The 26312-nt window shown below is 39.1% G+C and overlaps 1 protein-coding gene across 4 annotated transcripts in view; it reads right to left on the reverse strand.

Moving 5' to 3' along the window:
- Positions 1-4910: 4910 nt before the first annotated feature.
- Positions 4911-26312, reverse strand: part of CEMIP2 (cell migration inducing hyaluronidase 2) — a 43257-nt gene continuing 21855 nt past the window's right edge. For all 4 annotated transcript variants that reach the window (XM_075138175.1, XM_075138174.1, XM_075138173.1 and 1 more), the window contains 16 exons: positions 25750-25955; positions 25089-25158; positions 22239-22367; positions 20438-20526; positions 18394-18525; positions 17858-17893; positions 17002-17157; positions 14637-14814; positions 13948-14163; positions 12999-13207; positions 12286-12471; positions 10852-11071; positions 10147-10245; positions 8834-8982; positions 7975-8081; positions 4911-7218 (listed from right to left, as the gene is read on the reverse strand). In XM_075138175.1, coding sequence (XP_074994276.1) covers positions 7022-7218; positions 7975-8081; positions 8834-8982; positions 10147-10245; positions 10852-11071; positions 12286-12471; positions 12999-13207; positions 13948-14163; positions 14637-14814; positions 17002-17157; positions 17858-17893; positions 18394-18525; positions 20438-20526; positions 22239-22367; positions 25089-25158; positions 25750-25955 — 2379 coding nt within the window. In that variant the 3' untranslated portion in view covers positions 4911-7021. The remainder of the gene's footprint in view (positions 7219-7974; positions 8082-8833; positions 8983-10146; positions 10246-10851; positions 11072-12285; positions 12472-12998; positions 13208-13947; positions 14164-14636; positions 14815-17001; positions 17158-17857; positions 17894-18393; positions 18526-20437; positions 20527-22238; positions 22368-25088; positions 25159-25749; positions 25956-26312) is intronic.

A 26312-nucleotide genomic window follows, 5' to 3' on the forward strand; every position in this document is an offset into this window, starting at 1 on the left:
CGCAAAACCTGCACTCCTCCCTAACCACTGTTACATTGGGAAAGAGTTTTGTTGGTTTTTTTGGTCTCAAAAATCTCACTGATGGCTCCTCTGCATGTGGTTGGGTTCATTAATTGTATAAGAAAGAGCTTTACAGATCCAATGTAAGAACTTGGTTTGCAAGAAGTAGAAATTAAAGCAAGAGTTAACAGACTACAAAAGCAAAAGAAGAATTAAACATCCCCTTTAGGTACAAATTGCCAAATCACTTCTGCAACAATTATCATGAACAAAAAACCACACTTACATTCAAACACTTGTTCGTATGACCTTAAACTCATGTAGTTGATTATGCTAGGTTAAGCATTTATGGGATGACAACTTTAAAAAATTACAAAGATGTCAAAGGTAATGACCGTCTTTAGAGATCAAGGATTTGCCTGCACCTATATTGTTGTGTCTCTGCCTAATGAGAAATGCCATCTCACTTTCTACTTTCACATCGCAAGCAAATGGCATGTCTCTGTTCAACTTTATTACTTTTGCATAACATTTCTGAGAATTCTTAATGTTTCCAATCAAGACACAGAGTGTTTGAGTCTTAAGTGCTCGATCAGAATTTGGTTAACTATACATGTGGGTTCACATATTGGTTTTAGTGTACGTACATCCACCTCTGAGAGGGAAAACATGATTTTGACTCAAACTTACAACACACTGTGCTCCTAGCAGAGCATGTGCTTCCCTTTTAAACTCTGTGTCGAGACTCCGTGTCCTGGGGCCCCCCAGCAACAACCTTCCTTAACAACTTCAGTATAGATTCCTAGCAATTCGCAATGTCATTTACCCTTTCATAGATGCTGAACACCAGGCTTTCACAGGCAAAGAGGGGAACTGTTTGCACACAAAAATATTTTTGTAATTTTAGGATCTACTTTGGGAAATATACTAATACAGTTATTTACACACTCACGTATTAAACACATACAAATCTAGAAACTGCAGTTCACGTAAGACCCTGGTTTACTACTTACATACTCAGTAACTGCTAGGTATATGCTTATTAGTGTGAACCTAATTTATTAGCTTCATTTTAGGAACTGGCTTAGATGTCACTATTAACAATGATGTCACGGAGTTTGTGTAGGATTGCCCGGGGCGAGGTGGGGGCGGTGGGAGGGAGGAGTGCACAGTGACTTAAGTGTGAAACTAATGAAACTGAAGAAAGAATGAAACTAAGAAAAAAATCAGCCAATTATTCCTATAAAGGGTGGCTATCAACATTTCTAAGCTTCATATTGGTACTCATTCTAATTCTATACTCTGGAGCCTGAAGTGTTTAATCTGGTTCATTCAACATGATAGCTATGGAAGAATTCAAACCCACCCTGACTCCCAGATTACAAAGGGCCTGTTTAATGCTCAGCAAGCAACACTGCACACAAAAACAGGCTGTGGAGATCAACATTTTTATGCAAGTTCTGTGCCGTTAATTCTTTCAGTTTGACATGGGCATTATCCCCACACCCGATGCATCCATCTGATCTTGAACATGTTGCTTCAATGTGAGTCACAGGGACAAGAGAATTTAATGGAATATTTTGGGTAACGGCTCTGTTAAAAGAGACAGATTACATTTTGAAACTCAAGTCAGGGGGGCAGACTAAAAGGGTGGGAAAACAGGAGAGGTCCAACCCACTGCCCAAGATGCTTTGGAAATAAAGTTAATGGAGAAGAAGGATGGACAATTACTCAGAAAATCCACAGGCAGCAAAACATTGGGAGTATCAGAAATGGAAAATTGTACGGGAACAAGATACTTAACCAGACCAGCATCCCAGCCCTTATGGACTGAGAGGGAAGTGGTGAGAGATCCCTGTCCCTACAAAGCAAAAGCAGAAACGTATGTATGGCTTATAGGGAAAAGAGACTGCTAACAAATTTTTCTTGAACCTTCATTTGTTTTCTTCCATGTTCCACTATTAAAGCCTAACATGAGCTCTTATTTTACATTTGTCTGCTAGCTAGCAGAAGGAACCCAATGGCAATTATGCATGCTGCTATGATTTGTGTAAGTATACATACTCCTATCTTCTTATACTTTGCATTTCACTATTGTGAAGGACAGAAAAATCTGATATCAATATAGGAGTATTAAAAAGAAAATTTAACCCAGAACATGCTGCCATACGGAAATTTATATTGCACTTTTTAAAAAAATTATTAAAAAGCAGAAATGTGCAATATATACTACTGAGTGATGCTCATCATAGAATCATTTCTCAGAAACAGAAATAATATGAGACCACACATAACTGTGGTGTTGTCTGCTATTACCGAGAACATGCGCCAGTCATTTGCACCAGAGATGGAAGAAAACTATTAGATCATAGTTCACACCCTGCAGATGGAGTAAACCATCTTCTGCTGAAGAACCTCACATATATTAAAAAGATGACACGTCATCATCTGAGATCCATCTGTAAAAGCTACCAATTACACAAAACACACCCTGAACTGATCCTGGTGTATCTGTTGAAAATGTCACTGGAAACGCTGCACAGGAAAGATAGTTGTATTTCTAACTGTTTATAGAAGTTCTAGTACAGCATTATTACTTATAAACTTGCACACACACAAAAATAATCCTGAAATATCATTTTGTTTTTATGTTCTGTTTAGAATAAATTATATGTAAAGACAGGGCATTGCATGTTCTAAGAACATTTCCTCAGAAAAAAATTATAAATCACGATATTCAGCTGTCACCCCATTCAACTTGGACAAAGATGAAACAAAGAATTTGCCTCCCAGGCACGGCAATTAAGCCTGCTTTGTACTTTTAAATACAATAGAAACCAGAAAAGAGGAAAAGTTGGCCTTTAAGGACAAAGTTTATACAGACTGATTACGCTGAAATTTCTCTGTGATCTGACCAAGCCAATTTCTCGCTAGTACACCAAACGCAACAAGCACAAACCTTTCAAGAAAAGCACGTCTCTCTGAATTTTTTCAATATGGATTAAAGGAAGGACACAAGAGCACGCACAAGATGACATATCAGAAAAGGCTAAGCTGATCTCAAGAGATCCCCAGATTGCTCTCTCCCAAAATTGTTCCTATTGTATCCAAAAACTATTTATTTTTCAGAGTTTCATCACATAAAAAAGCAGAGGTGGACTTCTATAACTTGCCAGTCCCATCACTCCCAGTCATGCAAGCCAATGGCCAGACAAGCCTTTTTTTAGCAAGTTACACTTGTTAATATAATTTAATATGCAAAATTACAGTACTCCCAGGCCATAGAATTAAAAAGCTCATAAATTCTCTCAAGCCAAAGATGGCCTTACATACTTCAATACTGAGTATTATTTTAGAATTTTAACTAACACAAGACACAGGAAAAAAAAGAAGGCATAAGAAAAGAGAAATATGCTTTGTGAACTCTAGGAAAGGATTACTGGGAAAAGCTCACATAAATGCAATTTTGAAATTCAGAAGTTACTGCTTCTCTTTGCACTTCATAGATGTTTGGACACTAGGGTGACACCAGGATCACCTTAAACAAACATAGCCATGACATACCCTTTTGACCTTCATTGACCACTGCAGCGTATGATACAGCTATCATCAAACCTGGTGGACTGGGCTTCTCAGTCAGAGCTGGGTAACTGTCCTCAGATGTACACCCTTCCTCCATCATGTGAAAAGGAGTTGAGGGGAAGCAGAGGAAATCACAGGCACTTCCCCTGAACAGGAAAACTTATCTCCATGTCCTGGGTCAGAAGTCATCTGGGGCCTCAGCTGCCACCGCAGTCTCCCAATATGCAGAATTAAGTCTATCTTTTCCTAAAGCACGTCTTTGCCATCACCCCGGCTCTTTAGGGATGGGTCTCCAGCCCCTCATATAGGTGGTACCTTTGGCCAGAGAGAGTGCCTTATCGATTGTACACTTAATCTGAGCCCTGCTCCAAGTAGTTTATTTATTCTTTGTTATTTCTTTGTTGTTTTTTTAAAACATTATAACAATTACAAAATAAAATGCAAAACCAACTTGTCAGAGGAGCCAGAACATGAGCCCAGATGTGCTTTAAAAAGCTCTAACGCATTACATTAGAGCTTTAAACTTGCCTTCCTTTCTCTAGCCCGCCGAGTTTTTAATTTCTTTGCTGCAGAATGACACCATTTGAGTAATGAATGGAAATCAATCTAGTTGTATACAAAGCCTGACCATGAAGAGGCACTTACAATGCCCTTTGGTCTGGGTTTGGGGCAGGAATGCCTCATTTTTAAGATCTCACTGAGTTTCAGGCCTGAGGTGAAAAGTGTGTGGCTCAGCCCTTGCAGGCTGCGGCGGCTGGCGCACTTGGAGGAGAGGGGTAACACTGGTAATTTTAACTGCACATAACCACAGTGGCACCCGGGCTGGCAGCCACCCCCGGAGATGGCCCAGGACACTACATGTCTCAAAGCAGGGTCAGCTACAGCTGCTCCTCCACAGACGAAGACTCTGCAGCCTCTTTGGCAATCAGTTCCACCCACTCAGTACAAGTTTTTCTTCTGTTTACATGAAATTGCCTGCATCTCGATGTGTGGCCACAGCCTCTTACCCTGTGCCACTGGGCACCATCGAGAATAGCCTGGCTCCATCTTCTTTACTCCCCCACCAGACATGGACAAGATGCCCCCAAGTAGACAACAATACTGCACTGGTCCCACCAAGCTGAAATGACTCTACACTCAGTTAAGAGCTCAGACAGACTTTAAGATGACAGACTTCGGAGACAGGCCCGTAACTTCAGTCACCATTAGTGTCTCCTGTCCCAGTATTCCCAACTTGCCTCTGAATGAAGAGTAGGTTACGCTCCACAAACTTCACAGGTCTATTGGTGTTTGAAATAAAACAGTTTATAGTATTCACACAACACACATTACAAAATTACTTGATACAAGAACAGAAGAGACCCAAGATTTTATTGCCTTGTCAGATGTAAAAATTTATTTATGCTATTTATCAAGTGTTTAAATTTACACAAAAGACAACACTTCAACTTCAGGTCCAATTGTCCATCAGTAAGCCCTACATCAGAATACCCTTGACACTTCCAAGTACAATTTTTACAAGATGGCTTAGAACAGCAGAATCTCATAAATAATGGCCGACTTCACAAGTCTGAAGGTCACTACCTCATCAATATTTTTCTGCTGAGCATGACCCACAGAACAGCGGAAGTCTTTAAACCATTTTAATCCCCAAACACTATCACTACTGCACTCAGAGCATTTAAATCACATTGCCCTGCATTAGTAACACCAAACATTATAGCTAGTCTTAAAGATTTACCACATCTCCCCCTAACAAAACGCCCCCCCCCTTTTTTTTTTTTTAATATAAGAGAACTGTGCATCAAAACAACTGCAAAATACACAATCATCCATTTGGTTTGGTTTTACAATAAAAATAACATCAGTCATCTATTTGTTAACTTCATCTCTTGTGTTGTGCTCCTTTCCCCTCCCCTCTCACTTAGGAAACTACACTAGACCAAGCAGTTTAATTGTAGCACTGAGGTAGCATATTTTAATTGAACAGAATAATAGGTCTGCTACGGTGCCTCCTCTCCTTTAAAGCACAAAAAAAATCCCCACAGTTTTTCAACTTCTTTGGAGAAGACAGGCATATAGTTCATTTCCAACAACCACTCCATTTTGAATTCAAAGCACAAAGCATCTCTGAATGGTAGATACATTATACCAGCTAGAATGAATGAGAACATATACAAGAAGGAACTATGTCAGTTTTATTAGAACTATGGTTACATTTTAGCTCTATGGCACCTATTGTTCCCTATTATGAAATGCATCTTTACAGTCTCTGAAACTTAATTTCAAAGACTAGGATCCTGAAAAAGGGCTGCTGTGCCTCAATTCTGCTAAATGATTTTTACACTATCTGCAGAAAGGGTCAAATAATTGCAACCAAACCCAAAGAAATCAAACGGACCTAATATAAAATCAATAGGAATTAGCAACATGAGTAAATTAAAGGAATTGAAGTTAAGGCAAAAGATATAACATGCCTGAATGAACTGAGAGCATCTCCCATTCACTTAAAAGTTAGAACTGGGATAGCCTTTTTTTAAAAAAAAAAAAAAAAAAAAAAAAATCACTGCAAGAGTAGAAACTTAATTTCATAACAAATTGAGAATAACAGTATCTCAGCTTTGCCATTCTGGCTAAAAGCTTGAAAAGAAAAAGCTGAAGTCAAGCTGTACCCAAGACTGCAGCCTTAACACCCAGACTGTTTACTGAAGTAACTCTTACAGACACCTGTGTATTTACGAGTGAATAGTAAACAGTGACCCCAAAGAACTGTAGTCATTGTCTGCTCTGTACACACAGCCTTGTTAAACTCTTTTGCACGGTACACGATTCTCACCCAGACCCCGGCTGGATCTTTGAATCCCCCCCTCTCCACCTTTCATATAGCAAAGCAAAAATTTTACTGCAATTAAAACCCCTTGAGTCAGCTGCATGCATAAGGGAAATTGGTTTTCAACACCTCGGAAAGCAGACTGAGAATGTAACAAAGCTGATTGCTAAATAAACCCTCAGGAAAACACCTAAACAGCTGAAGGAAAATGCATAAGTTATAATGATCAATTCAAGCTGTTTATGGAGACTTTAATGTTAATCTTTCAAGTAATCCAAGATGCACTCCAACACCTGTTATCAAAAATTTAAGGCTTTTATGAACACCCTCTTACATACAAAAGGAGTATTAAACAGAAGGAACTTGTTTACAGTAAATACAAACATCTGAAAAAAATCTCTGAAACCTGTTTATACAAATACTAATAAATTCTTTAATATTTTGTACAACTAGAAGGTGCACAGATTGGCATTCAAGCGGTCAATGCTGGCAAACATCTGTCAGACAATAACATGATTTACTTGGATAACAATATAGTTTAAAATGCCATAAATTAAAAAATAAGTTAGTTCACATTTTTTTCCCCAGCTTTTATGTACATCTTAGTCTTTAATGAGATCGCGTAGCCTTCTTCAGAAGCTCGAGGTCTTTCCGTCGGCTTTTGATTGCTCTGGCACAGCCATACTCTTCCAGTTGTAAAGGGATATACTTTTCTATCTGAACGAGCCCATGCCCAGCAGGACCGGTAAACAGCTTAATCCAGGATGGCTTAAAGTTTCCTCTGAAGCCCAGGAAGGCCAGGCTTCCTGTGACAAAAACAGCTCCGTGTTACCCAACCAGCCACGCCCGCCCGAGCACCGCACAGGACCGGCTGGGAAGGGAAGGGCATGCTCCTCTGCAATTCTCCCCCCAGATTACCCAGGACGTTAATCCACGCTCAGCTTCACGTGCACCTCGCAAGGAAATACTGACTTGCAACTTCCCTTTTCAATATTCAGTATTAAATACCCCGAAGTCTTAACTTGGAAACACAGCTACCAGGACATTATAAAACCTGCTTTCGCTGGCAGGACTTGTGCCAGGGCCCTGAACGGACGAGAGCTACCCCATGTGGCCTATAAAGTGATCATCCCTCAAATACCAACAGCTTCTCGTATCTACCTTCAAATTTTGTTAGAACAGGAAACACTAGTCTGGCACACGAGACTGTTTAAAAATAGATTCGCTGGGCGAGGCACAAGATGCAGGCTTTGGGAAAAAAGCCTGGGGCTCTCGTTCTGTAATCCAGAGGCACAAAGGGCTGCGAGTCACTCCCCTGCTTGCAACCAGCTTCACACATCGCCCTTTGGGGCAACAGGAAGGGTTTTCTGCCGCAGCTGCTGAAGGGCAGCCCATCCCCCCTTCTCAACAAGGGCTGAAACGCAGCAGCCCATACCAGTGCAAACTGGCAGCCATCCTCCGCCAGCTGCAACCTTTTCACACACCCCCTGAGAAACCCACCATGCCAACATAAACACACAGACCAAGGCGGTGTCAAAGAAATGTGCAAAATTTCCACCAACCGTTGCTCTGAAGGTAAGGCGGTTTGACTGTCCCCAGGGACATTAAGGCTTCTGATAAATTATTAGGAATTGCTACATCACCTCTCGTGCTCAGTAGAACGACAGACCTGCAGCAGAAACGGTGCAGAGACAGCAGCTGTTATAAACACAAAGTTTTCTTAATATTCTGCTACATGCTTTTACAGCTAGCTGGCCTCATAGTCCACTTGCTTAAGAGTACTCATGCCATATTACTTCATGACATGGAAATAGTCAATCGCCTCTGAAAGCAGGACCTAGAAAAGCACTCACCTAGATTTTTTTTTTTAACTGACTTTTAAATTTAACTTCAAAATCATTGGAAAGTGTTATTTAAATATAGTTTAATATTTTGTAACAAAAAATCAAGTTTAGATATTGACCCAAAGTTAGAATATTAGAATGCTGATTTTTCTGACACTAACTTTCTATCTTTCTTTAATGATAAGCCATCTTCTCCCTAGATAGGGAGAGAACAGTATGATATCTTGTCACATAGTTCTTGTCGGTGTCCTTAGGTGACCTTACTAAACAAAAAGTCATTCTTGTTTTAAGCAAAGTAGTGTTATTACATGATGTTTAGTTAAAAAAAAAAAATCTTTTTGAGGTTAAGGACAGGCAACACTGGAAAATTTTAAGTGTTCAAAATTTGAGTTGCTTTGTTTTCTCAAATAAGGCTAAATTGTTAAAATGCTCCTATGTTTCTCCTTTCCCCTCAACTTAAGATACACGATTTGCTCGCTTTCAGTGCTCCTGTATAGACGTCATTATTTAAATCTTCATTAGAGAGCAGAGATGCAGTGTACAGGACATACTGGAAATAACTGGTCATTACACGTACCTTTGTGGAATTCCAGATTTTAAATATCCACCTACACGCTTAATGTCTACTTCCGAAAACAATTTGTTTCCGGACACTGTGCCAACGCAGGCATCAACTACAACAATAAGTATACCATTATCCTTGAAGGAAAACATAGTGTCATTGACCTGAATGGGAGGAGAAAAAGAGAAAACAACTTTTGCTTTCTTTCTTAAGGTTAGTATGAATTCAACAGCAATTCTAGTGCACCCAGTGTTATTCACCTAGTTTAGACACAGTGGTGTACTAATTTCCTTACAAATACTTCCTTCTCCCTAGCATCTCTTCATATTCCCCCTTGGGGGGGGGGCTTTCAGTGGGACTTCTGAAATTGCATGGGGGCCTTCAGTCCCTGGCTTCTACAGGGAGATCATACATTTCAGGTGACTTACTACCTGCCTCGGTCATCGCGCCTGCTTCGGGAAGCTAAAACTCAGATAGCGAACCACCCCGACTTCTTGGCAATACAGAGTTAATCCGCCTCTGCAGCAGCCCAGTTCCAGCCCAGTTTCTTCCCTCTGAGTGCTCTTACTGCTTTGGATACAGCACACACATTCCCGTAGAAGTCTGCAGCTGCTATGGTTAGGCTGCTCACGTGCCATTTGTCTGTCTAAGCAACTCAAGAGTTTTACTATTTCAACCAAGCCAACACACTGACATTGCAGAATGTAAGCCACATGCAGACTTCGTGGTGCGAGGATGTCTGCAAACGCTACTTCAGCATCACGTGCAAGTGTCCTTCAGCATCCAAATAGAAAAGTTGAAGAAAACTACTTTTTACACAGTATTACATCACTAGGCTTATCAGGACCACATCAGAACAAATGCAGAAATCTCTATGGATTCTGCAGTAATTGCCATTTTGAAGGAGTTTAGCAAAGCTTAATGGCTTGAATGACTCATCCCATTAACTCACCAATCTGTTAGCACAAAACCAATTTCAGCAACATGCATTTAACTAACAAGTTTTCTGGTTTGGGGATTTTTTCCCCATCAATAAATACATATCCATCCAGATTTCAATACGAATCTGAAGATTTTAAATTCTCCCTTACTGGTACAATTTTCTCTCCAGCAGGAAAGCATTCAAATACAAAATGGAGTTTTGGAGCCTCATTTTCTGAGGTTAAAACATCAGCTTTTTGACTGTTTGGTTTTTAAACTATGGACCAACACTTTTCATTCAAGTGAAGAAAAGCAAGGTCTGCATTATGTAGAGCTGTACAACTATTGTAACACAAAATGCTAAAAAAAAGAAAGATAGTTAGAAGAAAACCATAAAGAATACTTACAGAAATAAATGCTTGCTGACCTCTGCTTAACTCTTTTTTACCAGATGAATGAATCTGCACAAGGAGGTAGTTTTTGTGAGGATCGCTGGTGAATACCATCTGGATATCAAACGAAACATGTTAAGTACACATATCCGTGTGTCTTCAACACTTTATCATGCCAGACAATTTACAACAGACCGCCCATGCTCCAAAGCAAATGCATCCATTTGTCAGTGGCATTGCTTATGGTACCAGCAATGCCAATAAATATCATGATGTATAGTGTAACCCATTTTATTCCTTACTTTCAGTATTTTTCTCAGCTTGTAGAGCTAAAATGGATAATGCAATTTCAAGTTCATGCTAATAAGCAAAGGTCCAAAAAAAGAAGAGAGAAGGTTAGCCAATAGCATATACATCTCTGCAGCAAAGCTACTCTACACGGAGTACAAACAATACTGTAGTACAAGATCAGATCTACCTACGTCCCTTCTCCGTAGCACTCAGAGTGAGAGGTGAAGTAGTATTTTTCGAAGAACAAAAACTGAAACCTTTGTGCTACAAGGGACTCCCTGCCTTCTGCGTACAGGAGATTAACAACGAGAACATTGCAAACTGGTAGGTGCAGTATTCTGTGCTGAAAGACTGAAATTCTGCCTTAAAACGAGTAGACAGCAACACCAACTACACAGTTCATGAAAGTTTTTGCTTATTTTACTTTACCTGAGTTGTGCCGCATTTTGTACATGGTACAGTAGTTTTTACTGGCATCCGCTTTATGACAGTTGGCCCTTGGTAATACTTTGGGTAAGCTTTTGCCATGCAGTTACTGATCCCTTTTGCTGAATCTTTGGTCACAATCTTGATCCTTTCACATCCCTGAGATGAGCAATAACTGTGACCATCCCTATTATATTTGGCTTGAAGAAATAAAAACAGTAATCTACACAAAAGGGGGAAAAAGAATCTAGATCAATTGCTGGAAAGATAGATATTTATGTTAAACCTTAACAGCTATATTTCATGATTTTCAGAAGCAGAGAAACTACAGTATTCACTTCTGCACCATTGTTCAAACTTTTTCAAAATATTTACAGTTTACTAGAGTTAGGAAGTCTCTACTGACATATCTGAAATTCCCAACAATTAAAGGGGACATCATTATGAATGCATATGCTTTGAAAAGAACAGCCACTCCTCAAATCAGTGGCTTGCAGGAAACAAACCAAACTGCAGAGCATAGATGTTTTCTTTGATCACAGAGCTTTGCAGATACCCAGCAGTAACTGTTTGGATATTCAGCTTTACCCGCCAGCACTGGACAATGTAATTGTACTGTTGCAAATGCCTGGAAATGCAATTTAGGGGGTAGTGGTCATTAATGTTCACAGTACACAGAGACTGGTAATTCTTCTATTATGTATTTGACTGTTATCACTGTAGCTCTTAGACAAAAGAAACGTAAATGTCTTTTCTTAGACAAAAGAAACGTAAATGTCTTTTCAAAAGCTACATTTATCTGCATATTTACTACAGACAAAGTAGCAGATAAGGGAACAAAATAAATAAGAGAACAAATTATAAATTAAAGATCAACATTTGCAAAACACACACGTGATGTATTGTAGGACTCATTTTACTCAAAGTTGACCATATCTTAAACCTCTCAGAAGGATCTCAGTGGCTTCTGCCAGAAGTACTTTCGAAAGAGAGACTAAGACTTTTAAGTACTTTCGAGAAGGCTGAAAACGGATTAGGATTTTCAGAAATACATTCTTAAAATGTTCTGGAACAGAAAACTTCTTGGAAATTTCTAGAATTTTTAGTTTAACAAGAAGGCACAAATTTTCTTTGAAGACTCAGAAGTTACTTCCCGAAAGACACTGCTCTGCAGCATGCCAGATACCACATTTTCCCCAGGTATGGGGTAGGAAATATCTGTGGCAACTGTGGTGCTCTTGGAAAAGTATTTCAATGACAACCACTGTCTTTTGGAGATTCAAAGTCACATAAAGTATTGTTTCAAATAGGCTTTGGGCTCCTTCGCAACAGTTTTCCTCTTATGCAGGTGTCTCAGTCAGTTGCTTTTAACACTATCAACTGGACATTTTAAGGTTAAACAACATTTTCCAATAGGGTCAAGTTACAAGGAGTTACCCAGTACTGTTGTCAAAGTAATACTTCTTGTCTGATCGATTCTTTTCGAGCTCCGCCATTGAAGATACAGGCATGTAGCGCTCTACCTTGCTTGACAGAGCAGACGACCGCCTTTGAAAGGTTTCCAATACTATAACAAAATCTGTATTTGGTTGATAACAAAGACCAACACGAATCCAGTCATTCCTGAAAACAAAATAAAATGTATGATTCACCGTAGAAACAGTTTAGATGACAACACGCAGCAAACAGATCACTCAAAAAACAAGTAACAGGAACACAAAAAGCTCCCAAACCCTCAACCAGAAGATCTTTCTTCCCCTCTCTACACAAAGTGTTTCATTAAATGTTACAGTAACTTTGACACTCTCAGGATATATTTGATTTTCTACTTCAGACATTCAATAAGTTTATCTGACAACAAAATCAAGTATGCTAAACTATTCAACTCCAGTTTTCTGCTCAACTTCACTATTTGCACATTTTCTTCTCCAAAGGATTTTCCTTAAAGACACAGTACTGGACAAGTTTAACTTTAGGTGCAGGTCTGCTGCTTAATCTCTTGCTTTTCACACTTTAGTATTTGTAATTACGAAAAAAACCAATCCAAGATCCAGCCTTACTGATGGTTGCACTCTCACGCATGCTAATTCTGCAGGACGTTACTTCAGTATTCTGTTATGGATCAATGACATGAAAGAAAGTAAACATACTTGTTGAAGTTAATGAGATAAAGATAGGTGACGTTTGGAGCTTTCCCATTCCAATGTATTGTGTAGCCCTTTTGGAGCATCACTACTGGCTGGTATTGTTGAAAGACAGCTCTCTGATTAATACCTCGAAGAACCATGGGATTGGCTGGGTACTCATCTCGTACTATAGTCATGGAAAGATTCTGTCCATTCCAGGTTTGGACATAAACCTATATGATATTAAGGAGGATGAAAAGAGAAGGGAAAGATTTGGATACTGTGCAAAAGGAAATGAAATAGTAAAGAATAATCAGTACATTATTAGCCAAAACGCTACAATTTGATGTTTTGAGTTATCCAATACACAAACACCTCCTGAAGAAGAGCCCTATTTGAAAAACTATTGTAGATTTTGCCCGTTTTACAGACAAAAAAAGGGGAAGGAGGGGAAAAAAAAAAATATAAGATCAGCTATGGTACTTGGCCAAACTCATATAGAACAGGAAACAGAATGGGAATCAAACCTAGGTGAGATTTGTATTCAGAAGGTGGTATTTAACATGTTCATTTAAAAAAAAAAAAAAAAAGAGAAAGAAAAAAAAAAGAGAGAGAGAGAGAGAGAAAAAGCCCCTTAAAACCCACTGTGTGAAAAAAAGACAGAACTCCAGTGGAAGAAAACACCTCCAGTACAAAAATGTTTTAGCAGATAGGGCTGCAACATAGAACTCCTGGCATGCATACACACTTGGTTTTACCTTGCAGCATCTAATACTGTACTCCCAGTTTGCGTGAAAGGAACATGATATACACAATTGGCTGAAAAGTGTAATATGCAGAAAAATATTTTTAAAACATCAAAGAATTTTTAAATCCAAAGATAGGTAATTTTGTAGTTCTTACACTGCCACTGCCCCCACAAATTGTTCATATTATAGATTTGCCCCAAACAGAAAGCTACAAGGGTACTAGCCTGTGCATAGGTCCCACTGCAAACCACTCCACTCCATTCTGTAATATTGATGCATTTGGGGTGTTGAATCAAGTAGTTATCCATTCTGCCCACATAGGTATCCTTGTAGTCAGTCACTGAACCATCTAGATCATGGAATATTGAGTTCTTGTCACCATCCAGATCACCTTCTTCAAACCAGGGACCAGGTTTTCCAAAGAAGGCTTTCAAAGAAACCTGGCAACAACAATTAAAATATTTATTTTTTTCCCCAGGCGAAGCACAGACTAAAACTTACACACCTGCAGAAACACAGGAATTTGACAAAGTTGATTAAAAACTTTATTGCAAGGACAGTGGAATCTTGCAAAACAGACATTTTGATTTTTAGTAATAGGCTCAGGCCAACTCTTGCTTCTGAACAGTGTTAGTATTTGCAACTGAAAATTCATTACTAAGGATATACCAAACCTTACAAAAATCTCCTTTCAGCTTTACCATTAGCCATGGAAGAGATCATTATTGCAACATATCCTACATCTCTTGGTATTATTTTTTGCTCGGGAGACAAAGGATACACCTTAGGTGCCTTCCAACCAAGAGAGAAACTCTGGAAAGATGACTTAGGGCCCTTGAATGTTTAGTTTAAATACAGCAAGAAGAAAAGAAAGCCATTTGCAAGAATAAAAGAAAACTTGTAATAAACTTACATTCGGACCAAACTTCACAAGAGAAATATTATTTTTTGGTGTCATCTGCCATGGATTTTTCATCAAGAATCCAACTGCACTGGTAAATCTGTCTGGAGTTGGCACAAAGTTTTTGAATGTGCACTTGGTAAGGTGAATAGGTCCATCATAAATTTGAAAGCCTCTGATTGGAAATGTCCTGTTAATGCAAGCAAATATTTAGAGCGTCCTAGAACAAAACCCATGACAAGCCTGAATCTGTGTCATAAATACATTTCCTCTCAGAGAAATCAAGAAAGCAACTTTAAGAGAATGACTTGCAAGTTAGATCTTAGTAAAGGAAATCTTGTTTCTGCACTTATCTAATGAGTCAAAAAATCCCCCACTCTTTTGAATTTTCCCATTAGAAGAGCTATCACTGTCCATTTGCAAGTGTGCCCCTTTCCCAATATGGGAAATACAGCAGGAGAATCATATCACCTGCTCTTTAATTGATCATGGCAACTGGGAGAGGTACCCGTAGACTGGAGGAAAGCAAATGTCACTTCTAACTTCAAGAAGGAACACCCAAGGAACTGCAGGCTGGTAAGCCTCAGCTTGATCCCTGGGAAGGTGATGGAGCAGCTAACCCTGGAAACCATTTCAAGGCACATTAAGGACAACAAAGTCATCAGGAGTAATCAGCATGGATTCATCAAGGAGCAGTCATGCTTGACCAACTTGATGAACTTCTGTGATGAAATGACTGACCTTGTAGCTGAGGGGAGAGCAGTGGACATGGTCTACCTAAACTTCAGTAAGGCCTTTGACACTGTGTCCCATAAGATCCTCATGAAGTATGGAGGAGAGGACAGCGAGGTGGATTGAAAACCAGCTGAATGGTTGGTCCCAGAGGGTGGTGGCATGAAGTCTGCTTAGAGGCCAGTAACTAGTGGTGCACCCCAGAGGTCAATACAGGGTCCAATCTTGTTCAACGTCTTCATTAGTGATCTGAATGATGGGGCTAAGTATAATCTCAGCAAGTCTGCAGAGGGTGCAAAACTGCGAGGAGCAGCTGATACACCAGAGGGTAGTGCTGCCATCCAGATAAGACATCGACAGGCTGGAAAAATGGGATGGGAACCTTATGAAGTTCAACATGGGGAAGTGCCAAGTCCTGCACCTAGGGAGGAACAACCCTATGCACCAGTGAAAAGGACCTATGGGTCCTGGTAGAAACCAAGTTGACCATCAGCCAACAACGTGCCCTTGCCACAAAGAGGCAAATGGTATCCTGGGTTGCACTGGGAGAAGTATTGCCAACTGATTGAGGGAGGTGATCTATTCAGTCTATTCAGCACTGGTGAAGCCACACCTAGAGTGCTTGTCCCCAGTACAAGACAGACATGGAGCTATTGGAGAGAGTCCAAAGAAAGGGCCACAAAGATGATTAAGTGACTGGAGCATCTCCCATAGGAGGAAACATTGGGAATCCTCATACTGTTCAGCCCGGAGCAGAGAAGGCTCAGACAGGAATGTCATCAATGTTTAAGAATCTCTGAAGGGAGAGTGCAAATACAACGGAGCCAGGCTCCTTCCAGTGGTGCCCAGTGACAGGACCATTGGCAATGGGCACAAGCTGAAAAACAGGAGGTTCCTCCTGAACATAAGGAGAAGCTTTTTCACTGTGAGGGTGACTGAGCACTCGCACAGGTTACCCAGGGAGGTAGTGGAGTCTCCATCCTTGAAGGTATTCTAAAGCTGCCTGAACACGGTCCTGGACAACCAGCTCTAGGTGGCCCTGCTTGAGCAGGGGAGTTGGACAAGACGACCTCCAGAGGTCCCTTCCAACCTCAACTGTTCTGTCATTCTCTAAATACCTCATATATCACCGCCACATTAACTTCTCTCTGAATGGCTAAGCAGCAAAAAAAATAAGGTGACCTCACCCTTCTTTCCTATTCTGTGGCAAGGGTAGTAGGACTTGGCACTATGTTAAACAAGCATCACGGCAAGCCAGAGAGAAACAAAAAGGATCATGGTCACAGATCGGGATTTGTCACAGACAGACTGTAGTCTCTAGTCCTGAACTGACCCTTGAAATCCTTTTACCTGAAAGCTTTTTCTTTCTCTCTTTACACCCAGATGTTGTTTAAGACTAAGGTTTCATTAAAGTAGGATACCTCAAATAACTACAGAAAAGCAACGTGTGGTAGCATCAGATGAAAACTGACTCAGCAAAAAGGCGAGCGTGACACAGCTGCACACAAAGAGTTAAAAAGAAAAAGAGAGCATCACCTTCAATACAGTCCTAATCTCTCACAGCCCAGGCAAGAAGGGTGTTTACATCTGATACAGAGAACGTTTCTTGTATCATTTCTACTTCCTTCCCTCATAACCTACTTACCGATTTCTAGGCAGAGTGCGCGCCTTGTTGTCTATTCCTCCCGTTCCTGCATATTTATTTTGGCCGCCTGGAAACCCGTAATTCTTGCTCTCACCTATGAACAGCGACTCAGATACCTCCTGGCTGGCACCTTCATCATTTGGGAAGCTCCCATCACTATCAAAGCAACATCAGAGATAAGCCAAGACTCTCCAGCACATGAATGCGCCGAGGCATAGTCCTGCTTTTAATTCTGTAACAGTCCTCCTAAAGCAGAGTAGTCTAGACTTCATTTACAATACATGGAACAGTAAATTGAATCATTAACAGTATTACAGGCTGACTGAAATGTCGGCAGAGAGATGAGCATCAAATTTGCTATCTCCCTTTGTAGTGCAGCACTCTCTTTTACAGCCCACTTTTGGAATCCTAGAACCAGTTTGTCATAACCTAAATGGCAGCAAATTTGGCTTACTACCAAAGTTACTTGTTTCTTTTTTATTAGAAAGAGACTCTGCCCCCTCTAAATGCTCATCCTCTTTCTTTTCCATTACTCACTTTCAACTGTTCAGGAAGAAAATCAAAACTGCCTAAGGAATCAGAAAACACCAAAAATACCTGGATAAACATAACCCTTCTGGTTAAGAGGCAGGAAATTGTGGTGTAAACCGAGCACAGGCTGAATTAAAGTGCCAGCTTTGGCAGCTGTGCCCGTTTAGAGCCTTTGTAACACCATCCACACCACTGAAAATAGAACTGGGCCCAAAAATGAAACTATAGCCTTATGAAAGTATACCTATTAATTTTAATAAACGGATGTATATATTCTAAGCTTCTAGGCAAGAAAAACCAGAAGTGATTAACATAAAGTACTCACCTAGCAAATGTCAAACCTATTCCATTGTCTGCAAACCTAAAAGAAAGTTCAAAACTTCAGTCATGTTTTCTGGATTATCCTACAATAAGCTACTGTAAGAGCACATCCTGCTATGCACTGAAAGAAGCCTGAATTTTTCTGTTAATGGAATTCAGAACCACCACACACTTAATGACTTTTATAAAAATGCTGCTGTTAAAAAAAAAAAATCAAGTAATTTTCTATATATTTTAAGCAGGAACATGAGAGCTTCAGGGAAACTATACATACCTCAGTATAAATTTACTGTCGCTACCAACTTTTAGACTCTTTATTACATAGTTTCTTTTTGCCATTTAAGTCAGTTTCTCATCTAATCACATGTAAATTTGTTTCATTTAAAGTAATGGATGGTGTGAAAGCAGGTCAAGATATTGAGAAGTTCCTCGAGTCAAGCATCGATCTTCTCTTACAACCCTGTTGTAATGCACTTTCATAAACAAAGCTTCAGGGGAAATTTATTAACAACATGCAGCTGTTTGCTTCCGGATACCTACCCAGAGTTTTGAATGAGGATATCCCCTCCCCTGACCCAGGCCCCATGATCATTGTTTTTGAAAGAGATTAATCTGTCAATCAGGGCAGCAACTCGGGGCTTTTCAGGGTCTGCATCTTGATGAGGTCGAAACCTGGGACAGATAAAAACCCACTCAATATAAGAATACTGTTTGTTTTACACGTCATATACGCTGGGCTGAGAGAGCCTGAAAGATAAACACTCATGCTCATCTGATGGGCAAAATCCATTCTGCTTCATGTTTGGAATGACAGAAACCAGAACCAGGTGCATCTCTAGCTCTCTATTTCTAGAAAAGTGTCTTTGGGGTATAATGAAGGAGGACCATAAAAATTCTCTCTTCTAGTAACTCTCACAGGCTTTTGCTCAATCTCCCTGAGTTTCTTTAGCTGCATCTCACCTCCTTTTATCCCCTTGCTTTTCCTTTTTGCCCTCCCCACTCGTATTGCGGCATTAATGTGAAAGTTTGATGGAGAGAATTAAAGCTTCTCGGAAGAATACACGGGGCTGACATGCGCTATACAAAAAAAGGCTGGAGGTTTGTCTAACTACTCCTTCAAATCTTTCAAACTCTTCTGATGTCGAGGAGTGCTCCTTCTTTAAGCACACCTGAGATGTTTTTCTATTCCAACCTGGACACCTCGCATTGCTACCAAGATGGTCTCGTACGGTAAGTTATGGCTGGAATCTATTCTAGACAACAGGAAGAAACAGCCTGATTAAAGATTGGTGGAAGCTTTCACTTGGTTATCCCCAAGATCTCAGAGAAAAAGTAATACATTAAAAAAAACTACAAAAATGCATTTTGAGCAGGTAAAGATATACATGCCCCTTATCTCGATCACCTTGTACTCTAATTTGGATCTGCCCTGCCCCTCCCCAGGGGAGGAAGGGGAGAACGGGTGAATGTTTGGTTTTGACAGTCTCAGGCTCCTGAATTAATGTTTAAACCCCTCCAGTTTAGTTCCATGTACAATGATTAGTGGCCTCATGTAGTTACAGGAGGCCTCATGACTTCCTTGGCTGCTGTGAAACACGAACCCCATCTCATGCACTGAGTTTCTTGCATCCTCAGTTGATGCCCTTCAGCACACTACAGGTTCTCTCAGGGCAGTTCCCCCTGACTACCTGTTAGGACTGAGGTAATCCACAAGGGTCATATTGGTTTTCCATCAAAACTTAGAACTAGCGAGTTAATTTCCAAATCATGAAGTATCGAGTCTCACCAGAACTGGGAACTTTCCTCTCGGCACCTGCGACTGTCACTTAGCTATCCTCGTCCTAAACGCAGGTCAATCAGAAATAAAGATAATCTTATGAACTGCATTTTCAGTCTCACTGCTTAGTTGTCACAATAAAATGTTGATGGATACAGTTATCCAATATTGTCATTTGACCACTATCACAGGCTATTTTATTTGAGGTTCAGGACAAGACTAACCAGGCACAGTATAACCTGGAATTTTCCTAGACTCTCCATTATTTTCTCTCACTTCGTAAACTAAAGAAAATGTAGTTAATTGTACTATCTCTGCAAACAGCCTTCAGTAAAACTGTACCACTGAGCTACTATCTCCAAGTCTAGAAGGTACAGCAGGAAGCATTCAGCAGTAGGAAAGGCAAGTGGGTGTATTGCTTGGCTCTATTAAGCCTTTTTCTAACAATTATTTAAAACGGAGTCATAAATCAGAACATATTTTAAAGTAAGACTTTACTTTTAGCAGCAATTCCAGAAAATACTTTAAGCATGACAGGAAAGCATGTTTAAATGGATGTCTTCTAAGAGGCTGAAAACTACCCTGAGCAAGAGCTTAGAAAAAACCGCCAACTCCTTTAAGGCACATCATACCCTGTTGTTCCCAAAACAGATGAATAAATGAGGGAAAAGAATATGTATGAACTTACCGTTCAGTTATTATTTATAAATAATTGTATTGTTTTAAAAATGTTTTTCCCCACGTAAATGTAAAAGCAATCTCAGAACTTTGCCATTCTTCACTCACTTGAAAGACCATATCCTTTACCTTGCATTGTTGTCCAAACAAAGATATTCTCTGGGATCATCAACGCTAGCATTAGTTGTTTTAACACCCTTATCAATGAACAAACCAGCCTGAAACAAGCAAGGAAAGAAAATTCATACTATCCAAAACTAAAGATATAGTAAACATTAAATTTCTAAAATTTAAACTTTACATTGCATTCAATACACGTATTAGAAACTTTTAGATCTTTCAGTTTGGCCTTAATTGACATATTGTCGAAGGGAAAAACAGCATCTGCCCATGCTAATTTGGGCAGAGGAAAAGAATTGCCTGGGATTAAAAAAAAAGCAATGGAAAATCATTAAAGTTAATTTCAGATTTCTTTCACAACATCTAACTATTTGAGGTTTTACACTTATTTCCAGATGCTGTTCTGGAAAATCTGGAAGCCAATCTTGTGGTGCATTAAAATATTCTCACAAATGGAAAATAAAAAAAAACCACCACACTGTGAAAAATGCTTTGTATTTCACTTTAAAACTAACCTAGCTTCACCAGTGAAGCTGATTTTTGCCCAATCAATCATCAACTTGAAACTCAATAATCCAGTATGAAAAAATTTACTTGAGAAAATAGAAGCAGAAGGAAGCATTTGTGTTATTTAACCTGAATTACATACAGAAATACCTACAGCTACTTCCACCTCTGATCCAAATTATGATTACAATTGAGCGCTCCTACACGAGTAGATCCTCAGACCTGCTACTGGAGTTTGCTTTTTCAACATGGAATTTTAGCACACAAACTGCTACCCTTGTTTAAAGAGAATACGAGCTATACAGCTGAAACTTCTTTTTTTTAACAATGCACTTTTGTATTCAGTATATTTTAATTCCAATCTGAACAAATACCCTATAGTCCCAAACACACCATTAACACAACTTCTATAAAACAGTGCATCATTTCTTGGTATCCCAGACACGCAATCGTCACGTAAAATCAGTTTCACTTGGTAAAAAAAAAAAATCCAATAGTGATCCTGAACTTTATTAGGTAAACTTCAAACACAAATAAATATTTAAAGTTAGGTGGCTTTGTAAATGTAATTATATATATATATTTATATACATATATAAATATAAAAACAAAAATATAAAAATATATATGAAGTCATTAATTTAAGGACTTCAACTTCACTTAGCTGAAATCATTAATTTAAGGACTTCAACTTCACTCAGCTGAATGTGGAAGAGATACTAAAGTCAAGTTAATAAAACAGTCCTGAATGCCTGTATCTAGGTTGAGAACCCTCTAACAAAAACCTGTTGCCAATGGCTGGGCTCCTGAAGGCAACCTGGAAGCTTAATCTCTAGTCAGAGACCGTGCCACCATGTGCAAACACCTGAGTTACTGTACATTAGAGACTGTACCTTAGGAAAACAAGTCACAGCTATTCCAGGAAGCTATTAGATGAATCACAACTGTAATCAACTTTGATGCTTCAAGGGTCAGTTTTCTTCAGAGTAGAAAACAATGCTATCGGTAAAAGAGTAGCATCTGAAATGCTACTTTTGAGAAAACGTATTTCATTAGAAATATTAATTGATTTTAGTTGTTTGTGCCTTACGAGGATAATAAACACAGTGAATACTCGAAATGTGGCAAGGAACTATACACGTGCTGGTTATACACCGCTCTACAATACCTAGATACAATCATGCAGTTCAAACACAGCAGGAATCCACCACCTAACCAGCTTAAAATGTAAACAGACAAGTCCTAATATAGAATAGCTACAAATAAAGAACTTCAAATTTCTTTTAATGAGATAATACATTACCTTAAAATTAGAATGAACCCTGTTGTTATAGAAGATTCCTAGAGGTGTAAGCTCTGACTTGGTTTCAATGGCTAAACTATGAGAATCTCCTGTAGCAACCCTGTGGAACAAATACCATATTCCAGCATCCTGCAAGTAAGGAGAGAATGATACGACTTATAAGTGAGTCTGATACTACTATCAGTCCAGATGTATCTAATCACAAAATAAATGTATGCTAAGTTGAACTTGGATATTTTAAGTAAGGAAGCGAATAAGTACATAGCCCAAACCAATTATGCATAATGGAATACATTTTTCAAAATAAAGTCTCCAAACAACTGCTCAGTGAAAAAGTATAAGTTTGCAAATAAGGCTATATTCTAGTGAATAATATGCGCTAAAAAGTGTTTTGCTTCTCAGTAAAGCCATGTAACACCATACATTTAAGATCCTCTAATATTTCAAACTAGAGAAGTGTCAGAGTTAATGTAATTTTTGCATTTCAGTTATATTTCATCACACACACTTCATTTTCCTTTGTTTACTGTGAATCATACCATTTACAGTAAAATATGCAAAACCCCTCCTCTCCTTACTGTTACAGTCTGACTAAGGTTTGTTCATCTCTGCTCACATCAGAATTTAACGACACAGCCAAAAAAACCCACAAGAGCTTTCAGAAGAAGGCAAAAAAGCACATCAAGAAGTCTAGCCAGTTCAGAGCACTCTGCCAATAACATGCAGTAATAATTTCAGCATCTGTTCATTTTCTCCACTTCTCCAACATCCCTGCTCTTAAAGAAGCTGGATTTATCTGCTAAATGAGACCCATAAAAGTTCCCCTTTCAACAACGTCTGGGTTCACAAGAGGTGGCATCGTGACAGCACCTGCATAGCGGATACCTACAAACATGAAAAATTTTGCCTGACCATATGCTCTGTGCCCTTATAAAATAAAAAAATCATTGCATAAGGCACATTAAAGGGTTAAACAGTAGCTAAAGAAACACTGCGCACTGAGTGCTCCATCTCACGAAAAATAGTCATCGTCCTCCTGTTCTAAAAATATGGATAAAGCCAATTCACCCTGGCTTAAAAGATTTCACGCATCTCACTCTGAGAATATACTCATTTTCCAAACAGTCCTGGAAATTCTGCTTCTCAGTAACACATTCCCATCCGTAATGATGACACACTTTGACATTTCTGGTGATTAACAATTCCAAAGCAAATGTGGATGTTCCATTAATAAAAATACCAAAATCTTACTTCACATATAATTAAATACAGCTCTGTGCTTGGCAGACTGAAGTAATTTTTATCCAAAACACATCCTGGTGCTTGGAAAAAAGTTTAATAAACTTAAAAGCTCCTTAAGCACTTGCAAGCATTCAGAAAAATGAAAAAGGTTTCCCCCCCCCCGCCCCTTTCTCATATACAGCTCAAACAAAAGAAGTCTCTATTGCTGATACGCCCGTACAATAGGCTTCATTGTGTAATGCAGGAGCTGGGGGGGGCAATGGAATTATTTTATTTGCTTATGAATTGTTATAGTTTACACCAGCAAAAGCTCTACAGTGCAGAGTTTGTATGGACACGGTTGAAGTATTCTGTTTCTGAAACATCATAAGCTGTAGTCCCTTTATACCAATGTGTTTACACCTCCCATGCAAGGGAGATGTATCAGAGCGGCAAAACTTCGTCACATACACAAATGCTTGCTCTGACCACGCACATTCTGGTAACAAAAAGATACACTGGGATACACTACAGAGGCAGAAAAAGACCTTGCAGGTTTTCAGCACCAGATCAAGGAAGCTGTTTCCTTTAACTTAGCCTGCAATGCTAAACAAGGTAAAGGAATATTACATAAAGCAGGCAAAATGCAAAGACATCGTGTTGGGACAAGAAGAACTGGTTTGATTCGATAAGTGTGTCCCGATCCTCCCTAGTGGTAGACAGTCAACTAGAAAAGTTTGTCCAAAAAAAAAAGAAAAAAAAAAGCCAGACCACACAAAAAGCAGACCAAAATTTTCTAGATGTTTTTTATACTCTAGCTATTTAAACATTTTGAATCCTGTTCTATTAATAACAGTTTATTATGTATTCTGTGCCTAAGAACACACTCATATTCTACTTCCAGCACTGGAGCCTTTGCAACAACAACCACCACCACCTTTCCTGTTTTCCATTCCCACTGATCTTTTCAGAAAAATCCACTCAAAACCACGCACATCTCAGCCTCTCTTCCAATGTAGAAGTAGAACAGACTCCAGCCCCCTCCTCCACAACAACTACTGCGTAGTTCAGCTTTACTTCGCAAGCAGCTGTGTCAAGAGATCTGCGCTAATATAAGGTTCACAACAAGTAAAAACATATCAGTAGTCATTGATGGGAAACAAATGACTAACGACTGACAATAGAAGTGTTTTAGCTGTTTCTTACACAATGAACATTTTTTGTAGTCATTTTTCATTCTGATGACTACAGCTATGAAGACAAATCTTGCAGAGCAGTCACACAGTAAACTCATGACAACCTACAGAAAATACAGAAGCCTTAATATGAAATGCACTAGTTCTTCAGAAATAAAAGGATTTATTCCTACATACACACACTGACACTATTGTCAGGTATATTAACTACAAAGAGGAAAAGATCTCCTCTGTTCCAGCCAGAACAAAGATTTTTGGCATCTCTTCAATGCACACCTAGACAAACCCTGCACTTGTAATGCCAATATGCTGCCAAACGTAAAAAGAACATATTCACACATAAAAAAGAAAAATGCATGTGTTTTTAGCAGTGTAAATGTTACAGGTTTTACAAACACCGGTAGCATGAGTAGTTTGGGTTGAATTACCTCACCTGTGAACCTGCTGCTGCATTATTTATAAGGTGATTGTTGGGATGAGAAATCCAGAATGTCGAAACTGCCCTGAAATATTATTCAGAAAGAAGTTATTATGGAAAAGTTTTGGCTCCTACAGAAATATCTCCTCTTCATAACAAGCACATCAGAAAAAGCTAAACTGATGTCTGAAGTCACAACTTCACATATGAAATAAAAATCACAAACCCCTCCCCGCCACGTAGAAGTCAAAAATGCTTCTTTTAGTTCAGTGCACAGTATTTTATTTAATGTTGTTCAGATACTTCGTGTAATGATAACCTGTTTTAATAAGCTTCTACAAAAGATAGTCATATGCAGAAAAACCAGCAGTGACAACTTGAGAATGTGCATGCCTTTACACAGAAGGAAAGATGCAGCCTTAAAAGTCTATTGAAGAAGTACCCCAAGAAACATCATCTTCCTACAAAACAACTTATTTTTTCTCTTTAATAAAAGACTAAACGCTAATTTTTTTTTTTTTTTTTTAAAATACCACTGCTATGTGAACTCCATTTAAGGTGTCTGCATTCATTAAACTACACATAAAAATGTTCCCATCTGTATACTGTCAAGAGATCATCAGCAGTTTAATGCTGCAGCTGGTTTGGTTTTACTTTTTCACTGTGAAATACTCACATGCAGTCTGTGGCTGGCACTGGGACATAGCTTCCATACACTTTATCCCTAATACCAATACACATGCTGCTGTTTCTATCTGTAGGAAGAAGAGTGCCTGGTTTCGTGACTAGCCCAAGGTTGTGGAACAAAGTATTCCTCTGCTCAATGCCATCTTCTGTGAAGAAACAGTGACCTAGTGTGTCATAGCCAATGGTGTCCTTTATCTGCAGAAATACAAGTTCATTATGTCAGTAGCAATAGCATTTACTGAGATTTATTTGACATGTACCATTTAGTTTTACTATCTTGGCACAGCTGCAGAGTGAAGCTTCAGTATCAGCAGTTCAGATGATTCAAGCATACAGTTTTATTTATCCCTTACAGACACACTACTATATCTGGAGAGCTTAGCTGCCTGGAAGAAATCGAAAAAACAGAATGGTGAGGTCTGTTGAAAATAAGTTACTGTTTGCACTTGTTCATTTATTCGTTGCAATAAAAAAAACATTGCCGAGCATTAAACTTGAAGAAAGGAGGGGACTATTTTTGCTCTAAATGCTTTTTATAACATTTATTTCAAC

The sequence above is a fragment of the Calonectris borealis genome, chromosome Z (assembly GCF_964195595.1).
Source record: "Calonectris borealis chromosome Z, bCalBor7.hap1.2, whole genome shotgun sequence".
Lineage (NCBI taxonomy): Eukaryota > Metazoa > Chordata > Aves > Procellariiformes > Procellariidae > Calonectris > Calonectris borealis.